This window comes from Tachyglossus aculeatus, chromosome 16 (genome assembly GCF_015852505.1).
Source record: "Tachyglossus aculeatus isolate mTacAcu1 chromosome 16, mTacAcu1.pri, whole genome shotgun sequence".
Classification (NCBI taxonomy): domain Eukaryota; kingdom Metazoa; phylum Chordata; class Mammalia; order Monotremata; family Tachyglossidae; genus Tachyglossus; species Tachyglossus aculeatus.
This window is the reverse complement of record NC_052081.1, coordinates 35,606,228-35,633,780: the sequence shown is the minus strand read 5'-3', so window position 1 is coordinate 35,633,780 and position 27,553 is coordinate 35,606,228. Positions and strand designations below refer to the sequence as shown.

Here is a 27,553-nt window from a genome sequence, read left to right as displayed (position 1 = left end):
TCTGATACTCACCTCATCCCCAACCCCACAGCACTTATGTGCACGTATCCATCTAATAATAATAATAATGGCATTTATTAAGCGCTTACTACATGCAAAGCACTTTTCTAAGCGCTGGGGAGGTTACAAGGTGATCATGTTGTCCCATGGGGGGCTCACAGTCTTAATAACCATTTTACAGATGAGGTAACTGAGGCACAGAGAAGTTAAGTGACTTGCCCAAAGTCACCCAGCTAAGTGGCAGAGCCGGAATTTGAACCCATCACCTCTGACTCCAAAGCCTGTGACCTTTCCATTGAGCCATGCTGCTTCTCTAATATATTCTGCCGCTTCTCTTTTCTGTAATCTGCCCTCTAGTTGAGGGCAGTGATCGTGGTCTATCAGCTCTATTGTACTGGACTCACCCTAGTGCTTAGTAAAGTGCTATGCAAACAGTAAGCACTCAATAAATATGACTGATTGACTGATCAATCCCTGCTCTGACCTACACCCTCACGGCTGGTCTGGAGCTCAACTGACCTCTGAAGGTGAGGGAGAGGCAGAGATTTCAGGGCACACACACTGCGGGACAACTGCTAATTTCTGGGCTCCACTTACTCCTCCAGCCTGACTCTCTTCCCTTCCCTGCTCAGTAGTCCAGGATGCTGTAAGTCCCACCTGGTTTACAGTGGCCATTCCACCAACCCTTAGAGGCCTTTCCTGACTAAGCCCGCCTTTCCTCTTTTCCCACTCCCTTCTGCACCACCCTGACTTGGTCTCTTTATTCATGACCCCACCCAGCCCCGCAACACTTATGTACATATCTGTAATGTATTTATTTAACGCCTGTCTCTCCCTCTAGACTGTAAGCGGAATGAGTCTTTTTATTGTTATATTATACTCTCCCAAGCATTTAGTACAGTGCCCTGCACACAGGAAGCACTCAATAAATATGATTGACTGACTGACTGATAACCCAACTGGCCACATCCAGAATCCTTCGTCTTTCCCTCCCAACTCCCCTCCTGCTGCCGTCAATTGCTATGACCCTTTTGGGGAGACCACAGAGGAGCAAGTGAGCTATGATCCCAGAGGAAGTTTTGAAAAGAACTGTGAAAGGTCCTAAATGTCAGTGTGCAGCCTGTTTGTTTTAGCCCAGGGGAGCCAGGTGTGTGGTCCGGAGCTCTTCGGAGGTAGGGTGCGGGGTAGAATCTTGGCTAATATAAACTGAAGCTTCACTAATCTCTGTCAGCAAGTCCTCCCTCATTAGAAAATGGAATTTCTCTAAACCTTTCCCAGCACTAACCTCCTAGCCCCATTCAGACAGAATCCCAAAGCTCTCAGATTCCCACCTCTTGGGCGCCTTAAACTCTCCAGACTAAAAATCAGTGTGATTTTCAAAGTCCTCTCTCCTGCAATCCAAAGCTCTGTTAAATAGCCTTTAAAATTCCAATACTTCTTCCTGCAACTGAGGGGTTCCCACTAAGATTTTTCCCAGGTCCACAGCCAGGGGAATGTGATTTTAAACTACTCTATTAGACTGTAAAGTCCTTAAGGGCAGGGACTGGTCTTTTACTCCTGTTGTCCTCTCCCAGGAATCTAGAACAGGGCTCAATAAGTACTGATAAGGGATGACTGTGTAACTGCAAATGATGTTCATATGCCAACAACAATTGGCCTCCATTCAAGTTCAAACTATCCATTGGGCCCAGACAGATGATGGAAGGAAGGTTGGGGGGAGGTGGAGCGGGTATGGAAAGGTTGGACAGCTGTGGCAGAAGATGATGGAGACCTACTAGGGACCGATGAATAAGGAGCTAGAGAATCAGACCGGGATAGTATAGACACGGAGCAGGAGGGCAAAGGAGAAGGTCTCCTAGTCCCTGCCATCCTTCCCTTAACCAAAGGTAGGGATGTTGCCTGGTTTATCAGAAACTCCCGAGGCGTATGTTGGACTTTTTGTTGGTCAATGGTATTTATCGAATGCTTATTCTATGCAGAGCACTCTACTAAGCTCTTAGGAGAGAACAATACAGTTGGCAGACAGTAACCCTGCCCACAAGAAACTTCCAATCAAGTCAATTAGCCAAGATCCACTTTGTGCTAGACTGTAACATCCTTGGGGTCAGGGATTGGGTCTATTGGCACTCAAAGAACAGTCTCCCTCCTACTAAGAATGTGAGTCCCATTTGGGACAGGGACTGTGTCCTACCTGGTTAACCTATATCTACCCCAGCGCTTAGAACAGTGCTTGATGCATAAAAAGTGCTTTAATAAATACCATAATAATGAGAACTCTATTGTACTCTCCCAAAAGCTTAGCACAGTGCTCCGCACAGAGTAAATGCTTAATAAATACTATTCACTGAATGACTGGTCGACTTTCTTCTCTAAAGAGCAATTTTAAGCCTTCTCTACCTTCTCCACCACCAACTGTGGTGATTGAAACTAACTGTGACTGGGAACTGGAGACTACAGAGTGAGGGGCAGGATGGAGAGGAAGTAGGCTTCACCTGGGAGTCCTTGCTAGGCCACTCCTGGTTTAAACAAAAACAAAGACCAGAACTTGAAAAAGGCCTGCAGGATCTTGCAGTTCAACAAGGGGCATGCTCAATCTGCATTCCGGGCAGGGGCAAGACCGCCGAAACGTGGCCATCTGAGCCCTGCCCTGGCAAATCCGTCAGCAGCCTAACGGACAGCAAGGGTTTCCGGGAGGGTCGGTTTGAAATTTCCCGGGCTTTGTTTTGGCTCGTTGCTCCTCATGAGGTCATGTACAAGCCCCTGGAGGCGCCTGGACAGCTCTGGCATTTTGGACGCCACCGTCGGGGCTGCCCATTGGTTGGACGTTGTCAACTGCATCTCCTGAATCCAGAGTCAACACTCCGTCTGGCAGGCCTCACCCACTGCCCAAACTTTTTTCCACACACAGCCCCTTTTTAACAAGCCCTCTCCTGCAGCAGGTGTTCCCTCCTGCAGATACAGCGCCTATTTAAGATGGCCATGATCCAAGTATAGGGTTGGAACTCGCCAGCCCAGGGCCAGCCTCCCTGGAGGCAACCCCAGCCAAGGCTAGAGAAGGGGTGTGTGTGTGTTGGGGGGAAGGCCGGCGGGGAGGGGGACTTAAAGGGGAGGGGAGGAGAGAGCCATTTGGATTTGGTGCCTCACACAAGGTGACTCCAAAAAGGAAACAACGCCGCAAATCGACAGCTGCCTGTGGACTTGGACACCTAGATGCCCCCCATCCACGAGTAGAATGTCCCAAGTCCCACCACCCCGAGACCACACAACCCTGAATAGACTGCTCCAGGAAAGTTTGTCTATATAGCTAATATATGCATATGCTAACTTTCCTGGAAAAAGACCCAGACACAGACACTCCGAGGCTGTGATTAAATGTCAAGTCGGAATGCAACCAACAACGCTGGCAGTCCACACTGACCACCAGGCCAACACTGAAAGTTTCCCTCCCACCAACCGGACAGCATGATACCGGAGAAGGACGACAGCAGTAGAAGGAAAACCTAAAGGAAAAAAAAAATCCTGATTTCTGGAATTCCTAGCTTCAAGAAATAAACTCAAACCAAAGGGTTTGTTTACTCTTAAAGATGTTCCTTTTAAAAAAACACCACAGTACTCTCCCAAGTTCTGGATGTTTCTGGATCTGGAGATGCTTACTTTAAGAAAGATAAAAGGTGACCACCCGCCCCTCTTTGACCAAGGTTTCGGCTTTGGGTGCACCTGGCGACAGGTCTAACAGGCCCAGCAGGTATCTGGGGAAAATGTTAAACTATCTAAACAGGAACAAGAGAGAATCTGGGAGTGAAATCCAGGGAGGGTCCTGGGAGCACTGTAAGCTTTTCTCAATCTAAAGTGAAACTTAATCAATTAAATGATATCTAAGACCTTTACTCTTCCAGAAAATAGATTTATTTCCAGGTAGAGAAACTTGAGAGCAAAATTTGTGTCCTTGTAGTCACGTTCGTAAGTTGTGTTTTATAGAGAAGCAGCGTGGCTAGAGAAGCGGCGTGGCTCAGTGGAAGGAGCACGGGCTTTGGAGTCAGAGGTCATGGGTTCAAATCCTGGCTCCACCATTCGTCAGCTGTGTGACTTTGGGCAAGTCACTTAACTTCTCTGTGCCTCAGTTACCTCATCTGTAAAGTGGGGATTAACACTGTGAGCCCCCCGTGGGACAACCTGGTCACCTTGTAACCTCCCCAGGGCTTAGAACAGTGCTTTGCACATAGTAAGGGCTTAATAAATGCCATCATTATTATTTACTTATCTACATATCTCCATATTCGATTATTCATTCAGCTATTTCATCCTGATGCATTTAAACGACTTTCTGCTATATCCTCATTTTTCTTCCAGGTTTCACTCTATGTAATTCATTTTGGTTTGTCTCGCCATTAAATTTTAGGCTCCTCGAGGTCAGGGAATGGGTTCCTTGCTGCTGATGCACCCTCCTAAGCACTCTGTTCAGTGTTTAGCACTCCTGGTGCACAGTAAATACCACTGTGATGGCAGTGGCCCATCTGAAGGGGTTTCAGGCCCTGGGCCCCTGGCTAACAAATTCACTCCATAAGGATTCCAACTGATATTGTACTGCATGATTGGGCTCCTCTCTGGGCAAAATTACCAGCTCACCAGTTTCACTTGCCTCAAGTCCAGTTTAGGGCCCTGGGTGGGATGTTTTAGGATCCCAGATCTGCTACCTTGGATCCAGACCTGGCTTTAAGGCGTCTGGAAGGTCTACTGAGGGTGGGAGGAGGCGGAGGCAGACTCTCCTCCCTTTGCAATTTTGACTTAATAGGCAGGAGTGAAAGACGGTGGTCCCCTAGGGATATTTCCCTGCCTCCTGCCCAGGATGGATTAATACCCTCCCAGATGGCTGAGACAGGTCAGAGGTCGACATCTAGGAAATGTGGAAGTTTCTAGCCTCATCTTCTTTCACCACCACCTTTCCATGTTTCCTTTGGTGTCTTCCCCATTGTTGAATACCCCTTTATGGGACAGAAGGAAAACAGAGGAAGCCACCATCACTGAGGGGGGGCCAGAGTCAGGAAGACCATTGTAGCAGGAGATGGGCAAAGGAGGAGAGAGTTCATATCAGTGGCCAAAAGCAAATAAGTAAAACTTAGCTATTTGAAGGACTGGGATTTAGGGAGAATGGGAAATCTTGCTGGTTTTAAGCGTGAGCCAAAAAACGTGAAATAGGATGACAGAGAAGGGGAAAATCCCTCCTCTTTCCTGGAAAATTGGCCTGGGCTTTATGGCACTCGAATTGCTAGGTAACAGGTAGAAAAAGTTAAGCAAATCTTCTCTAAGTATTCCACACGCAGATGTGCTGCACCTCTTGGAGGCGATTCAACCAGCTGCCAGACAGACACCCCCTCCCCTCCCGTCTTCTCTCCCCTCTTTCCTCCTTACACATACCAGTTAAAGATCATGCTAAGTACTTTGGCATTTGCCCCATTTCTGCTGAATGAGGGAGATTAAGCTGCCTTGAATATGGGGATTGGGAACAGGTATCCAGATGAAAAAACACTCCCATTCCCTGCAGTTACATCATTGTCGGGGTACCCTTCTGATTGCTACCATATAGACGAGAGAGAAGGACAGTCGGAGGCTTCGTTAGGTAGGCATAAAGTCACCCCATTCCAAAATTCCCGAAAGTCTGGAAGCAGGAAACGGCCCTTAAGACCACCTGAAGCTCACCAATTCTGTATTGCCCTTGTTGTCTTGAGCTTTTCCTCCTTTTTGTCCCCACTTTTCTGTTCCTGACCACCCTCACCCTCTGCTATCACAAACCATTGAGGTTAGAAAGGCATTCTCCAGCCTGAATGCTCATTTCATGGGTGGGGAACATATCTGCTAATTCTGTTGTATCGTACTCTCCCAAGCTGTCTGCACATAGTTAAGTACTCAATAAATATGACTGATTGATTGCCTTGTGCCTTTACGCAAATCCCAAACCAGAATGAGCCCAAATCCAATCTCAGATGATTCATTGTTCACTACAAACGACCAGGAAAGCATCTGTTCGACAATGCAATCATAGCCCCACCCCATCACCCTACAGTAAATTGGGGATTCAATATCTGTTCTCCCTCCCGCTTAGACTGTGAGCCACCAGTAGGTCAGAGACGTTGTCTGATTTGATTACATCCTATCTACCTCAGCCCTGACTACAGTGCTTGGCACATAGTATGCCTTTAACTGACACCACTATTACTATTGCCAATTGGTCTGAATGGTCAGGATTGATTTGAGAGATCCCAAACAAGTGAGCTGTGAATCAATGCCCTTCATTCACACCTGAGTCTGAATGCCCAGTAAATTAAAACTTCCCAGTCCCAAACACTGCATATGGAAGGGGATTTATAAGAGTACAGAATCCTGAGATAAAAAGCCTAAGTGCTAAAAAAAATCCCAAACCTTGTTGTTGTTTTTTAAAACCTCGACCAGTGAGATACAATACCTTGGTCCTCCTAGGGATGAACGGGCAGGAAATGGAGACATTCTGATAGTGTGACGGCATCCTGCCTCCCAAGGCCAGAGATTAATCAGTGCGAGCTTTCTGCTTAGAAACATGACTTCCAACCACAGTCCCTCAAGGAGGAGGATTCCAGTTACGCCAACTCGGTGTGGAGAGGCCACAGATTCTGGAGCAGGCAGGGACATTTGTGTGGGGTTGCTTGCTCAGCATTTCAGTGCTTTCGCTGAGATCCATTGGGCCTCCAATTTGTACAGCATCCTGCTCTCAAGTGACCTGACTGGTAAAGCCCGGGGCCCTCTGCTCTTAACTTGAAATTCTGCCTAAGTGAACTCTGTCAAAGGAAAGAACAAACATCTTTGGGCCTGATTCCTTGGGGCCAAGAAACTCCAAAAGACCTATGAGCAATTTGTTAAGCTTCTGTTTACAGTCATAGAGAAAAATACTTGGAAGATTAAAAAAAAAATTGTTTGAAAACCCAAATGATAAAAGAGAGAACACAAAGACACAAAGTGGAGACCACTGAACTCCACACCCTTCTACCATGCTGCTCTTATATCCATTTCCAAAGCTTATTGGGAGAGAAAACACAGGGAGACCTACTGAGTCAGTGCTGTGAAAGGCCCGGCGAAGAGCTCAGTAGATAACCAGGACTCGGTCCATTTGATACATCTAGCCTTGTAAGTTCAAACCTCTCCCATCTCAGGTCAAGCTCTAGCCTTTATTTCCTCTTGGGTGGGAAGAGGTCCAGATGGCGGCTCTCAGGCGCTAAACGGCTTTGCTTGGCTTCAAATGGCTTCTCTGAGCACCTAAACTATCCGAAGGATAAACAGAACTGAGCCCCCTACACTGATCCTCCATACAAAGTATATAAAATGGCTGTGGCTGTTCACAGTGTGATAACACAGAACTCCCTAAAATCAGTAATTCATGAGCCAGGGCCCAGGGAAGCCCGGGTAACTTATCCCGTGAGCATTCATACCAGAGGCACTGCCATCAACGCCGGGGCCTTGGGCTGGGCTCCTCAAGCAGTCATTTGGGAATAACCAAGTCATACTTGGCCCCTGGCCTGTACCTCTCGCTGGAAAGTCAGGCAGTCCCCTGCCCTCTCTCTCTGAGCTGAGCGGCCCACGTGGCAGGAAGCAGAGACCAGACCCAGCTGATAAACACGAGCCTAGAGAATTAAAGCATATGCAGTGACAGTCTGCTTTTGATAATACACACTCCCTCAAGGAGCAAGCAATTAACGAAAGTAAATACTAAACTAGTTTACTCCGGTATTATTAAGGGCCTTGGGACCTGTACTAGATGTCCGGGAGTGTTTGGTTAAAGTAAAAAACATAATCTTTGGCCGGCACAGTGGCCAATGTGGGGAGAAGGGCAGGGAGTGGGATGCCTTGTGAGAGGGCTAGGAGAGTCATGGAAAATGTTCAGATGCCCCCTGCCCTAGCCTCTTCATCCATCTTGGCCTTAACCCAGATGGCATTTCTCTCATCACCTGGAGAATGGCATTATTTTGTGAATCCATAGCCCAAGACAAACCTGGGATCAGGACCTATTCATCTCCCCAGTTGGCAGAGCGTGAAAACCAAGGATGTTTCTTGTTCCTTTCTATTCTCAGACTTGAGCCCGTTATGGAGCAGGTCTGTGTCCAGTTGGATTGTTTTATATCCACCCCAGTGCTTAGCATGGAGGTTTGGCCCCTAGTAAGTGCCTAATATCATCATCATTATTATTATCATTATTTTTATTGTTATTATCCCCCTTGGCCCTGAAGAGCGGAGGCTTCTTGAGAAGTCAAGCTCTCTGCAAGTGGCAGCCCCTCCATCATTTCCCTCAGGTTCAGCTGAGAACGTATCTGTTAAATAAAGCCCCTTACAGATGATTTCTCCTGAACTCAGCCAGGCCGAGCCTGGCGGCTCTACAGACGTGCAGTTTGCAAAACCATACGTTTCACGAATAAAATGTATTGTTGTTGGCTGGAACTAGTGGTTCTTTCTAATATGGCTTATGGAAAGAAAAAAAAAACAACAAAATAGTCCAAACGATTATCTCAGGACCAGGCACTTCTATATGAGGGTCATTAAAATAAAGCCACCGGGCTAAACAAAGACCACTCTTAGTAGAAAACATAATGCAATGGTGAAAGATGAGTTGTCTTCCAGCTCTCCTGATCCCTCCCTCTGCTGGCAGACCCTGACCCATGATTAAGAAACGAAGTCGTTTTACGATACATCTGCCCCTGCCAACAAATCACTAAGCTGACCCCTTCGGTCTCTGGAGGCAGCTCTGGCCCCTCCTGGTTCTTACAGTGTTTGCCCTTTCCTCTTCTGGAAGGGCCCGCTGACCTTACTGCCGTGCTCCAGAGGAAACTGGACCCTCAGGGGAGCTTTGAGTCAGACGGTAGGGTATGGACCCGAGCTAGAGCTTCTGACAGGAGGTGACTGGAAAATCATTCTTTCCAGGGCTGAGCCTCCCCCAGGTCCCCTTTGCTGGGAGGCCCAGAAGTTAGATCAGGGGTGTCTTCGGGGGTTCACACAACTGGACATAAACCAACTCCCTGCTCCAGAATACAGCCGCTTCTGGGACTGAGACCTGGATTTATTCTCTCCCAAAGGCTGCAGAGAAGATTCACTGCATCTCCTTCCCAATTTCTTGGGAGCGATCGCTCCCACAACTTTCTGAGAACAATTCCTAACCTCGATCCTCTGAGGGCCAAACCTTCTCCCGAATGCACATAAAAGCCAGTTCTCTCATGGTCCCAGCTCATGCCTCTTCTAATAGAAGCCGGCTTCTTCCTCTGGCTCCCTTCCTGCCACCACAATGGAACACTAACTGGGAGCAGGACCAGCCTGGCCACAACGGGGGGTCAAAGTGGGGGCAACACGGTGCACCCCTAGGCAGGGAGGGGACTGGAAGGGTCTCCTCCTCCCTTTTTCCCCTCCCTCCCTCTTCCCAGCCCTCTCCTGGCCAGAAGAGGAAAGCCCATTTCTTAAGGGAGAGAACAGAATGAGATCCCATGCTCTTTTCTGATCCTCTCACCCCTTTATCTCCTCCCATCACCCCATTTCCCCATCACTGGCCCTCAATCCCTTATTATCTTTTTTTTCTATTGTCCTACCCATCCTGGCCAGCCATCTTGCTTCCCTCTGCTGGAGCCCAGAACCAAGTTGGGTGGACTGGAGTTTTCTTTGGAAAGGACAACCAACCAACCTCCATTATTATAATTATGGTATTTATTAAGTGTTTAATGTATGTCACACATTTTCCAAGCACTGGGGTAGATACAAGTTAATCAGGTTGGACACAGTCCTGTCCCACCTGGGGCTCATGGTCTAGGTAGGAGGGACACTATTCTCCACATGCCTGGGGATGCCCACCTTCCCCTAGCACTGGTTCCTGGGAACACCCTAGTCTTTCTGAATCTCCACTGTTCAAATGAATAGCAAACCCCATTTCATCCCATACTCTTTTCTGAGACAGCCTCCCTCAGGTACTGTATTTACCCTCCTGCCTTTCCAAATGGAACTGAAAACAACTCCACCAGCCTGGAGTGCACTATCTTAGTCTTCCCACTCTACAACCAGGGTAAAACCTCACAGTCACTTGTATTGGTTTCTCCCTACTCCCTGTGGGCAGGGAGACAGAACTAAGTCCTGTATGATGACAGGTGAGATTTATAGCTGGGAGGACATCTGGACTGCGCTTTTTCAGCCAATCCACTCCTGAAGACCCCAAAACAGAAATACACAAACTCTTTTGTAGTGTGCTCTCCCAAGTGCTTATCACGGTGCTCTGCACACAGTACGCGTTCAGTAAATATCATTGATTGAGTCCTCTCCCTCATTCACCAGATGAAAGAGGGCTCACACTCCCGATTCAATCCCTAGACGAGCCAGATTCCCTTGCAAAGCATCTCGTCTTGTATTTAGCACCATGCGATTTGACCGGTTAGCCCCATTGATAAGTTGTAAAGGCAAAAACCACAGCAACAGAGGAGAGAGAGCAGAAAACCACAAGTGTCATTCCCAAGAAAATTAAAAGAAGAAACCCCACTCAAAGTCATCAAATGAACATGCCACACAAGCGGAACACTTGCACAGGATCACAAACATACACACACGCACAACAACAGTGCAATACCTGTGAAGTCCTTCTTTGGAGACTCAGTCCAACTGGACATCCACACTTCAAAGTCCCCAGAGGGAAAAGGCAGCAGATGGGAAAAATCACACACAAAAAGGAAATCAGATCGTTAGACAGCCTGGCAAACTAGCTCACAGCTCTTCCACAGCCTGAAGACAGAATAAGCCGCTACAAGGAGATTCTCTCTGAAGAGCTGAGGCACACAACCCTGACATGGCTTTGGCTGATGTGATTATGTCGGAATCACAACCCAGCACAATTTGGACGGGAGGATAATGAGGTGTTTGTGGAGATCCAGGAATCCATGTGGTGCTAATATCTCAAGAATCTAAAATTGTTTTTTGGAGAGCACACGCAACATGTCTCGGGCAAGTTAACACTGGACTGACAAAGACACCCTTATCCACTCCCAACCTCACCTGCAACTGATTCATGGGGTCTGCATGCACATTCAGTATTTCCAGGCCAGAGAAGGGCTGTAACAAAGGTAACTAATGAGTCACACATGGCACTGCCTGGACCAGACTGAATTTCAAACAAAAGGTTTGAAGAACTAGGACTTTCACAAGTGTTGGAGAAATAAATAAAAGGAAAGGGGCTCTCAACATAACTCCTCTTTTGAAAAACTTCCCTAAGGTAATAGGGCATTCATGGCAGAAGGGGAATGAACCCATATCAACTGGTAAAATTTTCTTTTGAGGTCTCAAAGGTTTTTTTATTTTTGGTTTCGTTTGGTTTTTCTCCTGCATCAATACTGCAGACTCATATTCTATGTGGTTCTGTCCATAAAACCATAGAAGTGGGGCTATTGACATTCAAATGTCTGTCGTGCCAATGATTCATCTCTGGAGGAGAGGAAAATTCCAAGCAACGCATTCCCCATTTCTGTCACCAGAATTCAGAAAGTGCTCCAAATGATTCTAACGTCTCAAATGCAAGAAATGGCCAACGCTGGCAAAATAAAGGAAACAGTTTTAGGCTGTTTATTTGGCCGTGAGCAGCGAGGACCCCCTCTGTGTTTTATATGAAGTGAGAATCCAGAGAGTTCTTGGTGGCGCAAATGTTTCCAACTTTATTTTTGAACCAATCACAGAAGGATGAGCAAACTATAAACTTGGCTGCCGTATCTCAAGATCGGCTGGAGACTGTTTGCTTGGTCTGAGCAGATAAGTATTTCTGGCCTGAAGAGCCCCCAGATCATCAGGGGCTGGCCAGGGCTTCTGGGGCTCCGGGTTGCTCCCCTCACCCTGTCGATGGACCCCCTGGATTGAGTTCTGGGAGGGCCATGGATATCTCCAGGGTAACAGAAGGGTGAAGAGACAGGACTCGGGATTGGAAAAGCCTGAAACGCTATCAGCTAATAGGACAGAAGAGCTGATGTCACTGAGGAAGGACCTGAGGTCATACCAGAGGCATGTGGCCCTAGAAACGCAAGTCCTAGACTGTACGGGGCAATGCTTGCTATTGTTAGCTTGACATAGATGCGGGTCAGAAAAGAAAATTTCCCACAGGAATTCCGTTCCAAAAACATGCCTTATCCCAGGCAGGTCCAGCCACTATGTGCAGAATGCTGCAATGATATTGAGGGGAGTTCCAAAGGACGCATTGCCCCTGCTCTGGAGAAGAAGTGGAAGAAATGGAGCAGTGTCACCTACTGGGTAGAGCACAGGCCTGGGAATCCAAAGGGGTTTTAATCCCAGCTCCACCGTTTGTCTGCTCTGTGACCTTGGACAAGTCAATTAACTTCTCCGTGTCTGTAAAACGGGGAGTTATGTGAGCCCCGTGTGGGACATGGACTGTGCCCAACATGATTACCGTCTATCAACCTTACCACTTAAAACAGAGCCTGGAACATAGTATTAACGAATACCATAAAAAAAAAAATGGAGCAAATTCCAAGACATCAGATGCAGTTGACAAAGGCCAAGCACAGTGATACAAAGAGGTGTAGGCGATGAAACAAAAATGTCCACTACTATTATCGTAATAATAGTATTTGCTTAGCATTTACTGTGAGCCAAGCACTGTACTAAGCACTGGGGTAGATACAAGACAATCAAGTTGGACACAATCCCTGTTCCTTATGGGGCTCACAGTCTAGGTAGCAATAATAACAATGGCATTTATTAAGTGCTTACTATGTGCAAAGCACTGTTCTAAGCTCTGGATAATTATAGTATTTGTTAAAGTGCTTACTATGTGCAAAGCACTGTTCTAAGCGCTGGGGTTGATACAAGGGAATCAGGTTGTCCCATGTGGGGCTTACAGTTTTAATCCCCATTTTGCAGATGAGGTAACTGAGGCATAGAGGAGTTAAGTGACTTACCCAAAGTCACACAGCTGATAAGTGGTGGAGCTGGGATTAGAACCCATGACCTCTGACTCCCAAGCCCGGGCTCTTTCCACTGAGCCACGCTGCTACTTAGGATTTAATCCCCATTTCATTCATTCATTCATTCATTCGTATTTATTGAGCGCTTACTGTGTGCGAGCACTGTACTGACAGCTTGGAAAGCACAATTTGGCAACTTCACAAATGAGGAAACTGAGGCAGAGAAATTAAGTGAGTTTCCCAAGGTCACACGGCAGATAAGCAGCAGAGCTGTGATTAGAACCCAGGTTATCTAATTCCCAGGTCCACGTTCTTTCCACGTGGTCAATCTGCTTCTCAGGTAATGCTAAGGAATCAGGTGGGGTTAAGCTGGGAGGATATCCTGGGAGAGGTGGATTTTTTAGCAGAGTGGCTTCTTATGAGAATGAGAATTTTTGCTTTCCTGAATCGTAGTGAGCAAACAGCCTTCCCTGGAAAACCAGTGATTCTGAGGTTTAGCTCAAACATTCAACCAAATTGAAAAGGGTCAAACCTCCTTCCCCAAGTCACCCACGGTATGGGAGTATTCGGGCAGTCCCCGACTGTTGGGGTGCAGCTGAGAGGAGGCTCTGTGAGAACAGCAGCTCTGGTGGTTCATTGGTGACCACCGGAGTGAGCGCTTAAATGGCTTCCACCCAAAGGACCAGGACTCTTCAAGCTAGATTTTTCCAGGTTTGGAACAGACATCTCCCCTCCTCTCTACCCTGATTCAGTTTAGCTGTGCAAGGCTGTGGGACTAGGACAGAGTGTCAACCCCAAAACAAACTGCTGCATAACATCCTAATCGATCAGTAGAATTTATTGAGAGCCTACTTTGGGCAAGGCACTGTGTTAGGTTCTCATGTGGCAATGCCTCAGTTCACCCACCTGGCTGAAGCTGCTGCCTCCACCTCCCTGCTTGGAGGAAGCCCAAAATATGGAGACACAGGCTATGTCAAGCCTGGCTCCCACCAGGATCTAACCCAGGAAAAGTTCTGCCCGCCGGGACTTAGTTCAACATAAATCTTGCCCAATGCTCTTGAGAGTTCCACCATGTTGCAACTCACTAATGGCTGAAATCCAATTTCTATGAGCAATGGGTAGGGCACTTTCAACTTCCTGGAACAAATTCCTGGACGGCAGATCAGTGAGGACTATAAATTCATGAGGGGCAGGGAACATTCTGTTGTAATGTACTCTCTCCAAGCGATTAGTATAGTGCTCTGCTCGTAGTAAGTGCTCAATAAATATTAGGCTCAGTGGAATGGCTATGGCCATCAGGGTCTGCAATTTCTGAGGCAGCAGCTGCCTGCTTTCCTGAGCGCTACATCCTTGGAGACTTCTCCTTGGAATATTTAGAGGAAGCAACATGTGGGCGGTTTGAAAAGGGTTGCAACCTTTTCCCGTAAGGGAATTTCAGACAGGAGCAACGAGGTGGGAGGAACCTGGAGGCAAATAACTGAGTGAAGGGTGAGGGAAGCTGGGGAAGGATAGGGGTTAAACAGAAACTCTTTACTATCTGCTTTTAAAACACTCCATCAACTTGTCCCTTTCTACCTTAACAGGCTGATCTCCCACTGCAACATTGCTCCTCAAATGCCAATATACTCACTGTACCTCGATATCATCTACCTTGAAACTGACCCCATCCCAGGAGCTGCCTGGAAAACACAAACAACTGATGCCTGGGTTAATGAAGAATGTCGAGGGAGGGTTTGGGAAAGGGGTGGTGGGGCATTCGGCTGCTTGCGGAACAACAGTCTGCGGAGGGCAGGTTTTAAGTAGTCTGTAAAAGGCTGGCCAAAACTGTGACCTGCCTCCAGACATCTCACCTCGGGTCCAGCCAGCTGCCAACCCTCCTAGCTGGGTCTCCACTGAAGGGAGGGGATCCCCAGTGTGCAACGGCAGCAAATACCAGAAAATCAACTAAATGGGCAAATATACAGAAAAGAGAAGACGGGCAAGGGAGTGGGAGAGGAAAAGGGGGGAGAGTGGAGGAAAGAGGGAAGGGAGAAGGCGGAGGGAGAAGCAGAATGGCTCAGTGGAAGGAGCATGGGCTTTGGAGTCAGAGGTCATGGGTTCAAATCCCAGCTCTGCCAACTGTCAGCTCTGTGACCTTGGGCAAGTCACTTAACTTCTCTGGGCCTCAGTTACCTCATCTGTAAAGTGGGGATTAAAATTATGAGCCCCTCCGGGACAACCTGACCACCTTGTAACCTCCCCAGCACTTAGAACAGTGCTTTGCACATAGTAAGCACTTAACAAATACCATTATTATTATTAATGTGCTCTTTCCCTCTCCCTCTGGCCCCCTTCCTCTGTGCTCCTGAAGGATGTGATACTACCTCAGGGCTTTGGATGGGAGAGGGTGGTTCAGCGTTAACAACAAGAAAAAAATCAGAGTGAAGCTAAGTACCATCTTCGTGACTAAAGAGCTCTATCACCATGTGGCCAACACCATAAGGAATGGGAAACAGCCTGGCATCAACTTGGGGGGAAGACTAATTCTGGGTACCTGTCCTGTAACCAGGCACTTTCAATCACAGCAGGAAAGGATTACATCACTGCTGGCAAATGGTTGCCTTGCTCTAATGTGAATAAAAGTGAATGATATTAATAATGGGCTAAGAGCCTGCTGGGCAGAGACAGAAATGAAGACAGCCAAAGATGCAAACTATGAAGAATAAGCCAGCGAGCAGCCAGAACCTGGGCTCCGTCTGCCTGTATGGGGTTCAGGGGAGCTCTGGAAGCCTGCAGGCTGGCACAGCTCACTTCAGAAATGGGTCGGGGGGTGGGGGTGGGGTGCTCAGGAAGGTCTTCTCAGCCTCCCGCTCATCTGCAGGCAAGACCCCCGCGTCTCTCTGCACCAGACCCCTTCGGTGGCGGCTGACCCCGGCCAGTCTCGAAGACGGAACTGGCAAGAGCCGCCAGTCAGCAGCTCCAGTTCCCATCACATCCCCCGCCCCACCGCCCTCCACGAACCACACCGCTCCAGCCAAGACCGGCAGGCAAGCTGGCAAGGGGGCTGATGGAGGGGGAAGCCGCCCACACATCTGAGCTGCTCTGCTACATCTGCTTAGAATTAAACCCCTTTCTCCTCCTCCACCTTCTCCCCAAAAACCGTTTACGCTCTAATTGCTTCCAGCCTTTCCCCAGCAAGTTGGCAGCCCTTCTTCAGCCTCCTTCTCCCCACGTATGTCCCGGACCCAGGAGCAGCGAGGAAGCGGAGCCCCGGTGGCCCCGCCAGCCTACCGGTGGCAGCCCCTGAAGCTCTCCCAAGAAGGAAGCCAAGCACCCACTCAGAAGCGACCCTGGGATGCGGTCCTTGGGGCTGTTGGGTGAGATGGGAATTCTGCCCGAGGCTTGGAGCAAATTCCAAAGAGGAATGGAATATGGGGAAAGGAATGAGCCCTCTGCTTCCTGTCCTCAGAGAGCTGTGCTGCGGGAAGAGCACGCCAGGGCGGCCGGGACCGCTCACACAGCTTGGAAGGGAAGTGGGATTGTTTGTTCCCGGCCAGCCGGCTCCGGAATATCCTGGAGCCTTTTTCCTTTTTTATTTTAATTTTTTTTAAAGGCACCCTCTACTTTTTCAAGGAGGAGGACCGGATGAGCTCCGGAAAATTCTCCATGAAGATCAAGGGAGGCTTCATGGTGGCTCCAGATACACTTGGGATCCTAATAATAATGATGGCATTTGTTAAGCGCTTACTATGTGCAAAGCACTGTTCGAAGTGCTAGGGGGATACAAGGTGATCAGGTTGTCCCACGTGGGGCTCACAGTCTTAATCCCCATTTTACCGATGAGGTGAGGCTCAGAGAAGTTAAGTGACTTGCCCAAGGTCACACAGCAGATATATGGTGGAGCCGGGATTAGAATCCATGACTTCTGACTCCCAAGCCCGGGCTCGTTCCACTGAGCCACGCTGCTTCTCAGGGATGGATATGATGTGAGGGATTGAACTGGCACCTGCCTGTGGGGGGTCTCTCTTCACACTCAGGGAGAGAACAGAGCAGAGAAGAGGGCCATAACCCAATCCCATCACTCCTCCAAGCCCATCCGGGATTTGGGAAAGGAGCCTCCAAAAGGGCTTGCCTCTGGGAGGTGGTGGGAAAGCAAGGAGAGGAATGAACAACAGACTGGTGGAAACCAGGTAAGGAGTGGCCAAACTCCTGGGAGAAATTGCAGCTCCGAGCCAAGCCCTCCACCTCCCACTACCCCCTCTGCCGCCAATCTTCGATCAGGTGATTGGGGCAGAGGGCTTGGGGGTGAAGGTAGGACATGTTTATGGGGCTTGGGGTGTGAAGAGAATTTGGAACGGCAGGTCTCCATCTGCTTTACACAGACAGAGACCTTGGCAAAGGTTGGGGAAGATGGCAGTGGAGCAAATGCATTCAGCCTAGAAAAACGGCAGAGAAAGGCCAAGGTGCCAACATAAGTATATCTCCAGAGTCTGTACTAGCTTAGCCTTCAAATGATATTCTGCTCAGGGAGGAGAAATCTCATAAGATAGAGAGGTGGGGAGAGGAAGGAAAGAGGGGAAAGAAAGCAGGGAGGCAGGGAAAAGAGAATGGGGAGAGAGGGGGAAAGGAGGAGAGAGATGGTGGGGAGATGGATGGGAGACAGCAGAGAGACAGAACACTGCAACCTAAATGGAAGTTATCTATTTAGCCTGCTCACAGCCCCGTGTTAGAGACAGGTGCTGCCTTCAGGAAGAGTGGGTGAAGAGAAGGTCATTCTTAGGGAGTGGCAGGACCAGGACAGTTAGGCGAGTGAGAGGACATAAAGAGGAAGAAAGGAAGTAAAGGAGTAGAAGGTGCTGGGGGGAGGAGAGGAGGGAGGGATAGGAAAATGAAAGAGATGCCCTTAGCTGAATTGCTTGCTGCAGTTGTTGGCTGACACCAATGTACTCCTTGCTAACATGCTTTCTCTTCAATTTAGGGCAGGGCAAAGGAGTGGGAAGAACACAGAGGACTGAAAAAATCCGAGCCCCAGGTGCACACGAGTTCGGTACAGCTACATAGAACCGAGACCGTGGAGGGAACGCTCCACTGAGGCTAAATGCAAGAGGTCTTGCAGGGTGGTCTAAGAGCTGGCAACAACCCTAAGAAAGCCAATCACTACAGCCTCATTATTATTGTTATTATCATTATTATTACGGTACATGCTAATTGCTCACTATATGCCAAGCCCCAGAGTACATAAAAGATACTCAGGTTGGACACTGTTCCTGTTCCACTTGGGGTTCACAGAGTAAGTAGAAGGGAGTAGGATTTAATCCCCATTTCACAAATGAGGGAACTGAGGCGCAGAGAAGTGAAGTGGCTTGTCTAAGGTCACACAGCAGACAAGTGGCATTACTGGGATTAGAATGCAGGTCTTCTGATTCCTAAAACTGATCCAGGATTCACTGCTTCCCTCATCTCCTGGCTCTTGAGCACCACTGTGGCACTCAGGAGAGCCATGTTCTCATCCTGGTTCTGCTCAGAGCTAAGGAGGGCCAAGACTGACTGCACATAAAAAAAATAATAATAGTAATAATAGTGTGCTTTTAAGCACTTACTATGTGTGAAGCACTGTTCTAAGCACTCAGGGGGATACAAGGTGATCAGGTTGTCCCATGTGGGGCTCGTAGTCTTAATCCCCATTTTACAGATGAGGTAACTGAGTCACAGAGAAGTTAAGTGACTTGTCCAAGGTCACACAGCTGACAAGTGGCAGAGTTGGGATTCAAACCCATGACCTCTGACTCCCAAGTCCGCGCTCTTTCCACTGAGCCACGCTACTTCATCTATTTCATGCTGTGCTGCACCCCTGCTTCTCTATTTGTTCATGGCTCTCTGGGCCCCAGTGGGAACAGGATGGGTAGGGATGAGAGGACGAGTGGCACTGAGCACGCCACTAGTACTCTAACCAATTCCTCTGCTCAAGTTCTTGGTCCTATCTCAAGACTGAAGCTCAGCCATCCTTCCTGATAGGAAACTCCATCCATCTTGTCAATCTCACGTCTCGGCTAACACCCTGGAGGCAGGAGCAGGAAAGAGGGCGAGAAGCCAGGGAGGCTGGATGAAGTCATCTGGATCCAGCCCCCAGGACCCCCTCCTCTCTAGCTCCGTCTCTGGGAACCGGGACTGTGTATAAGCTGAGCAACAGAGGGGAGAAGGTCAGAGACGCATTCAGAGATTATTCCCATGAACTTGAAGCCCCAGGCATCAAAGTCCTGCAAAAGGGGGTTGACGCCCGTTGCCATTCCGACACTTCCAGTGAAGCTCCGGGGTAACTGATGAATCCCGGGGAAGTGACAAACTGGGGGCACATAAGGGAGCAGCCTCAGGCCTGGGTGAGCCTCTGAGGAAGTGACTGGTAAACAGCACTCTAGAACAGGGGCTGTCATACATTTTCCGTTCAAATATAGTCTCCAGGAGTGGCTAAGGAGAAGGAGTGGGCACTCTTAAATGGTTTGGGGCTCAAGTTAATTGAGTGAGGGCCAACGTTGTACTTTGAAATCTCCCATCCCCCCCGACAACACTGCACCAGTGACTCTTAGGAACCACTTTGCTGCCTTCTCCCTTTGCCAAGTGTGTCCCTGTCCTCTGGGGAAACTCCTCCCCTCCAACCTTCTGAGAGCAAGACTTCACAAAAGCTCTTCCAGGATGACCCCCCAGATTGACTCTCCCCCAAGGACGGTCCTGAGAGAGAGGATGGTGCAGGTACAGAATTTCCCAGGGGAAGCCGCCCTTGACCTGAAGTTCCGGCAACCCAGCTTCTGCTCTGAGCTCCTGGAGGTGTCATAATAATGGGAGAGTCTGGGCAGTGGTCTCTCGAAAATCAACTCTACTATATGGGTGAAAAAGGACCTGCCTTCCCTGGCTTCACAAGTCCCCTGCCGAACAAGAGGTGCAAAGGCTCTGGGCTTGGAAACTCTCCAACCCTTGAGATCTTTCTGTGGGACATGGAGGGCTGGTGACCCCCTGACTGAGAACTGATCCATAAGACTGAAAACACCTCAAAGGCAGGGATCGTGTCTACCGACTGTATTGTACTTTCCCAAAGTGCATGTAGTGGTCTGCACACAGTAAGTGCTCAATAAATACCATTGATTAATTGATCCAAAACTAAGCCTGGAATTTGAGCTCTGAGGGCTAATCATGGCTCTGCCACTAAGTTGAAAAAGGAAGATCAGGAGAGATAGCTGCAATCGTCAGAGCTGAGATTACCACCAGAACCCACCCTTATGACCCATCTCAACATTTCTGCCGCCACTACTTGAAGAGTCTCTGACCTCTCTGCGTGACCCTTCTCAATCTCTTTCCTTGGCTCTTCCTCTGTCTTCTCTACCCCCTCTCACCAACTGAGGGGGTGGTCTCTCAGGGCACCATTCTGGAATCCCCCTCTCTTCTCAATCTATACTCACTTCCCTCCATGCAGATGACTAACAGATCTACCTTTTAGTCTCACCCTTTTCCCTTCTTGGAAATCTCCCATTTTCTCCTGCCTCCAGGACCTCAATACAGGAATGTCCCACCAGCCCCTAACAATCAATATGTTCAAACCTGAACTCCTTAACTCACTCTCAAATCCTTTCCACCACCTAATTTTCCTATCACATTTGACACCACAACCATCTTCTCCATCTCTAAAACTTTGGCATTATCCCTGACTGCCTCTTCTCTTTCAACCCCTATATTCAGTCTGTTACCAAATCCTGTTGCTTCTTCTTCCTCAACATTTCCGGAATACACCCTTTCTTCTCCATCTAAACCTCCACCACCCTGGCCAGACACTTATCAAAGCTCACCTAGGCTACTAAATTAACCTCCTTGCTGGCTTTCCTGTCTTTCCCCTCTCCAGCCCACATATTACCCTGCTGCCAGGATCCTTTTTCTAAAACACCATTCTGTGCATGTTTCCTTTTCTCTCTCTCACTGCTGACCTCTTGCTAACACTCTCCCTCCAGCCTGGAACTCCTCCCATTTCTCATCCAGAACACTTACAGTCCCACTAGACTGTAAACTTGTTATGGGCAGGGAGCACATTTGCTAATTCTGTTGTACTGTACTCTCCCAAGAGCTTAGCTTAGGGCTCTGAACATACCAGGGATTGATTGATTCTGCTTTCCCCATCTTCACATCCCTTCTGAAAACACATCTCCAGGAGGCCTTCCCTGATTAATCTCTCAGCTTCCCACTGTTTTTCCCCATCTGCCCGTTCTGCACTTTCTCATTACTTGAACTCTTTGGCACTCATCCCCACCTCCTATCTACAATGTACTTTAGAGTCTGCTCCCTAATTAGATTGCAAACTCCTTAAGGGCAGCGATCAGGTCTACTAATTCCAAGTGCTCACTAAGTGTTCCACTCACCAAAGGCACTCAATAGATACCATTGATTAATATGGTCTCAAATGCTCCCCTACTGAGTATTGTAGTTTTTTGCACCCAGCCTCCCCAACATGCAGCTTCGTCCCGGCACCCAAGTTCACAGGATGCCAGGGTTCTCCTTAGAGAAACACTCTAGAATTGGGCAGAATGGGTGCATATAATAATAATAATAATAATGATGATGATGGCATTTGTTAAGCACTTACTATGTGCAAAGCACTGTTCTAAGTGCATATGATGTCATCACATTTCATTCTGTGCCCAGTGTAACACATGTGATGTCATGGGTGTGTCCAGGGGTCACACTACCCCGTGGGCTGGAAAAAATTAGCATTGTGGCCTGGGAGTCAGAAAGATCTGGGTTCTAGTCCCAACTCGGCCACTTGTCTGCTGTGTGACATTGGACGAGTCGCTTCACTTCTCAGTTATCTCATGTGTAAAGTGGGGATTAAAACTGTGAACCCCATTTGGGGCATGGACTGTGTCCAACCTAATTAGCTCGTACCTGCCCCAGCACTTAGTATAGTGCCTGGCATAGAGTAAGTACTACAAATGTCCAAAAAAAAATAAAGCCACCTTGCAAATTAGCCCAGGCCCAAAGGCTTTTCACATGGAAGACGTAAGGCTGTGGCCAACTAATAACTGAAATGAAAATGGAAACCCAGGAGCATATGACTCCAGTGCTATCCTGGGGTGATCAGAACTTCCTGCCAACAGATGCCTCATCACCACTGCACTGAGGAAAATGTGGGGAAAGAAGTGACTATTTTTTCACTCCCCTGCATGGTCATGGTACGGCTGCACAAACAACTTATTCCCTGAGAGGATCCAGCTGCAGTTCACCCTCATGTTCCCCCTTCACTGTGACATAGCTCACGGGACAAAGAGGCAGGAAGACTTACCCCCAAGGTCCCACCACCAGTCAGTCAGCGAGTCAGGGCTAGTGTCAGGATTAGAACCCAGGTCTCCTGACATCCAGCCTCCTGAGCCACTCTTGCCTTCTTAGCAACAAATATGACTGACACCATCTAAACCTCACAATTCTTCTCCTGCTTTATCTAAACCAGAAACGGCCGAGAGACGTTCCTCCTGAGCTATTAAAGAAATCTCCTTGAAAATAAAATCATTGTCATGCAAGATGCCTGCAGATCTCAAGCATCTGCCATATAGCTCTTTTCAAAGAGAGATTCGATAATATAATCTGCTCGCCGGGCAAGACGGATGTTACAGGAAATGAGAGTCTGAGCTCAACAACTTGATTATCTGCAATGCCCGATCAGAGCACGACTGGGTCTAACTCCCCGGAGCAGTTGTTGCTGCCGGTCTGACCCTCTGAATCCCTGCCTCTGCCTTTTTCTACTGGCTGGATTCAGAGTGATCTCCCAATGGCTTCCCCTTGCCACGTAAACAGAGTCGAGCTCCCGCACGCATGCACAAACACACACAAGCGTGCGTGCGCGCACACACCACACTTGCACAATTTTGAAAAGCTCCACATCTGGCTTCCACGTGACTGGGGCAGGCCTCGGAAGATCGTCCTCGGGGAGGCAAGCTCAGGCAGAAGCGAGCGACATTCTGAGAGGGAGAAAGGGGAGTGGAGATAACTCAGCTCCTCACTCCGGGAGGCTATTCCGCCTTCATCCATAACACAAGCCAAAAGGGCCGGCGAACGTTAACCCTTCAGCACGCCGCCCGGGATCCAAATTCTCCCACTGGTAGAACCAGAGTGGCAATGAATACTTTTTTTTTTATGGTACTTGTGAAGTGCTTGGGTAGATACAAGCTAGTTTGGACACAGTCCATATCCCACATGGAGCTCACAGTCTTAATCTCCATTATACAGATGAGCTAACAGAGGCCGGCCCCTCAGGCAGCGGTGGGTGGGACTCAAGCTGGAAAAGGGCCTCTCAGTCTTAAATCCAGCACTCTTTCCACGAGACTGGGAGGCTCCAAGAGGCAGCCTAGTCCTAAGAACTATACTGGAGCTGACTGAGCTCATCTGCAACTTGGATTGCTTCTCCTAGCATAAACTGCCTAATAAGAATAATAACTGTGGTATTTGTTAAGAGCTTACTATGTGCCAAGCACTGTACTAAATGCTGAGGTACATACAAGATAATTAGGGTCCACTTGGGGTTCACAACCTAAGTAGGAGGGAGAACATTTTGCTGATGAGGGTACTGAGGCACAGAGAAGTGAAGTGACTTTCCCAAGGTCACACAGTAGGTAGCAGAGGTGTGATTAGAACCCAGGTCCTCTGACTCCAAGGCCCGGGGCTCTTTCCACTAAGCTACACTGCTTCGATTGTGGACTATATGCTCGTTTGTGGGCAGGGAATGTGTCTACCAACTCTGTTATATTGTACTCTCCCAATCATTTAGTACAGTGCTCTGCACACAGTAAGCGCTCAAAAAATATGCTTGATTGATATATTGTCACAGAAAGCAAAGAAAATGTTCAACAGATGCAGAGCGCCCAAGCAAGAAGGCTCTGGATGGATGGTGGATGCAGAAAACCTCCGCTAGAGTTTGTGGACGGGACTGACATCGGGTCACAAGCCCTGACATGTGTCCTTGTGGGGTGGATGGTGCTGGGTTTCTGGTCTGGAGTCACTCCAGCTCTTTCCTGGAGAGGAATGACAGTTATCCAATTCACACTCATCAAGTGAATTCATCCTGTCGTGGCAGCAAGTCTGACGGTTCTGATTTATCCTCCAGAACACTTTGAGCTCCTCATTGGGGCCCTTGTCACCGGAATATACTAACTCCAAGATTTCTTGCTGAAAAGGAGACCTTCTGAGATTATCTTCTTCTCAACCATCGCCAAAGTGGCTTGGTGTCCGGTGACAAATCAGAGGCAAATTTTGAGAGCTGATTCGGAAACATCCAAATGGACAATGTCGGCTTTCTCATTCATTCAGAGAAGCAGCGTGGCTCAGTGGAAAGAGCCCGGGCTTTGGAGTCAGAGGTCAAGGGTTCAAATCCCGACTCCGCCAATTGTCAGCTGTGTGACTTTGGGCAAGTCACTTCACTTCTCTGTGCCTCAGTTACCTTGTCTGTAAAATGGAGATGAAGACTGTGAGCCCCTCGTGGGACAACCTGATCACCTTGCAACCTCCCCAGTGCTTAGAACAGTGCACATAGTAAGCGCTTAATAAATGCCATGATTATTATTATTATTATTATTCATTCAATCAATCGTATTTATTGAGCGCTTACTGTGTGCAGAGCACTGTACTAAGCGCTTGGGAAGTACAAGTTGGTAACATATAGAGACGGTCCCTACCCAACAGTGGGCTCACAGTCTAGACGACTGTCTAAGAATAGTAACCTAATAATTCTCCTAACCTGACCCACAGTGCAATACTGAGGTTTCTGCATCTGGGGCACAAGACTTTTCCTTTTCTACACGTCTTGCCTGTGATGTGGAAAACAATGAAATCGGTGCATTACATTGATATGATTCACTGTCAAGGCCCCAAAGCAAGCATGGGCTATAATCTGGGTTTTGTGTGCGAGTGGAGGGGGGAAGAGGCCTGGCTGGAGGGGAAGGTTTGGCCCTCAAAAAGCAGAAACTAAACCATCAAGGCTTGTCGACTTATCTCAGGTAACAGCACAGCCTAGAGCTGACTTAGTCCTCTCAGGACCGGTTATCATTCCGTTCCCACAACTAGTAAGGTTCTTAGGTATGAAGAAAAAGCTTGCCTCCCTCCTCAAGACTGAAACTTTCCTCCTGCTAAAGGGGCTTCGGATCCAGACATCACAATAGATCGATTCCCACCTCTGGGTATTTAAGATTAATTGAGGGGCCTGGCTCTGCCAATTGCTTGCTGTGTGACCTTGGGCAAGTCACTTCACTTCTCTGTGCTTCCATTTCCTCAATTGTAAAATGGGGGTTAAGACTCTGAGCCCCATATGGGACATGTGCATATACCTTTAATTCTATTTGTCCTGACGATTTTGACACCTGTATACATGTTTTGTTCTGTTGTCTGTCTCCCCCTTCTACACTGTGAGCCCGTTGTTGGGTAGGGACCGTCTCTATATGTTTCTGACTTGTACTTCCCAAGTGCTTAGTACAGTGCTCTGCACAAAGTATGCGCTCAATAAAGACGATTGAATGAATGAATGACATGGACTGTGTTCATCTGATTAGCTTGTACCTACCCCAGTGCTTAGAACTGTGTTAGATGCATAGTAAGTGCTCAACAGATACCACAAAAAAACTAAAAGTATTCTCAAAATCTGCTGGGGCTGGGCAGGATGATTCATAATTTTCCCCTCATCTCTGTTTAGCTGGGAAGGATTTGGGGGCCAGGTAAAGAGGCAGACATTCCAAATAATAACGATGGCATTTGTTAAGCACTTACTATGTGCAAAGCACTGTTCTAAGCGCTGGGGGGAATACAAGGTGATCACATTGTCCCACGTGGGGCTCACAGTCTTAACCCCCATTTTACAGATAAGGTAACTGAGGCTCAGAGAAGTTAAATGACTTGCCCAAGGTCACACAGAAGACATGTGGGGGAGCCGGGATTAGTACCCATGACCTCGGACTCCCAAGACCACGCTCCTTCCACTGAGCCACACTGCTTCTCTTAAGCATATCAAGAAACACAGGATCATCTTTACTAACAGGTAGTTTCCTTAGGTTTCTTGGTTGGTGGATGACAGAGAATGACTGAAAATTGAGGCTCGAGTGTATCAAAGGAAAAGTTCTGTCTAATAATAACAATAAAATAATAACGATGGTACTTGTATTTGTTAAGCACTTTCTATGTGCCAACCACTGCTGTACTAAGTGCTGGGTTAGATACAAAATAAACAGGTTGGACAGAGTTCCTGTCCCTCACTGGGCTCATTGTCTAAATAGGAGGGAGAAGAGGATTTGAATCCCCATTATATAGATGAGGACACTGAGGCACTGAGAAGTTGCGTGACTGCAGTGAGGTTCTCCCAACAATGCTCTCTTTCTTTGAAGAGTTTATAATCTTCATTGAGGAGGTTTGCTTTGACCATCCCATCACCATCTTTGGAGTCAGACCAATGTCCCGCTTTAGATTTCTTTGAACTTTGTGATTACATCAGACTGTAGAATGTAAGTCATTACAATAAAATGTTAGAGTCAACGATGGGGTGGACAGGACTGCTCAAAAAGACACTTAGAGAATGAGTTGGAAACATTTGGGTAGAAAATCTTGGAGACGATAAAGTAGTATACCAGATTTTATCACCAAATAATTTTGTTTTGGGAGTGAGGGTAGGGAAATCTGTAGACAGCAGACATGTTAATAACTTGCAATCTTTTGCTACCTGCAAAAGAGTTCTTTACTCATGAACAATAAAGTCAAATAAGTAGAATACCTTTATAATTTTGTAGATTGTGAGCTCCTCAAGGGACAGGGTTCATGTCTAATTCCCACTTGTGTACTTCTTGCCAGCACTTAGTTCAGTGCTCTGAACATGGTAAACACTTAATAAATACGATTACTACTACTACTAATTTAATTGGAGGAATGGATGCTGTTTGCCTTCAAAACCTCTAAAGGGTTTGTTTTTTCAGCTGACACTTTCAAGTTTGACATTCTGACCCACCAAACTGCTGCACGGCATGTTACATGGAAAGGAAAATGAGACACTGATGATCATGGAAACTGGTGGCTCTTTCCCTGTCTAACATGGATCAGTACTCAGTAATCAGAACACAGATCCTGTCTCACATGGGGCTCACAGTTTAAGTGGGAGGGAGAACAGGTATTATACCCCCATTTTAGCTGAGGAAACTGAGGCACAGAGGAGTTAAGTGATTTATCCAAGCCGGGATTAGAACCCAGGTCCTTCAATTCCCAGGCTTGTACTCTTTCCACTGGGGCATACAGCTTCCTGACAGGATGTCAGCAAACTGCTGGAATTTCTGAAAAAATTGTTAGCCCCAAATATTCAACTGACTACGAGGGACACGCCAAATACTCAGTACAGTGCCCTGCACACGGTAAGTGGTCAATAAATATGACTGAATGAATGACATTAAACAGAGGCATATGGACTCAGTAACCAAAGCCTGAACTCAGAATCCTGTTTCCCAATGCAAATGATCCAAACCCCCATCTGGACTCAGTATTATTAAGAAGAAAAGTCTGAAGTCATGACTCTTAATTATTTTGACCTCTTAGCTTATTTCAATGAATAATGAGAAGGAACATAA

At 47.7% G+C, this 27,553-nt stretch overlaps 1 protein-coding gene across 3 annotated transcripts in view; it reads right to left on the bottom strand.

Moving 5' to 3' along the window:
- SH3PXD2A (SH3 and PX domains 2A) overlaps positions 1–27,553 on the bottom strand; it is a 296,411-nt gene that overhangs the window by 69,176 nt on the left and 199,682 nt on the right. For 2 of the 3 annotated variants that reach the window (XM_038757700.1, XM_038757702.1), the window contains exon 7: positions 10,619–10,663. The exons of the other annotated variant lie outside the window; for it this stretch is intronic. In XM_038757700.1, coding sequence (XP_038613628.1) covers positions 10,619–10,663 — 45 coding nt within the window. The remainder of the gene's footprint in view (positions 1–10,618; positions 10,664–27,553) is intronic. 3 annotated transcript variants of the gene reach the window in all.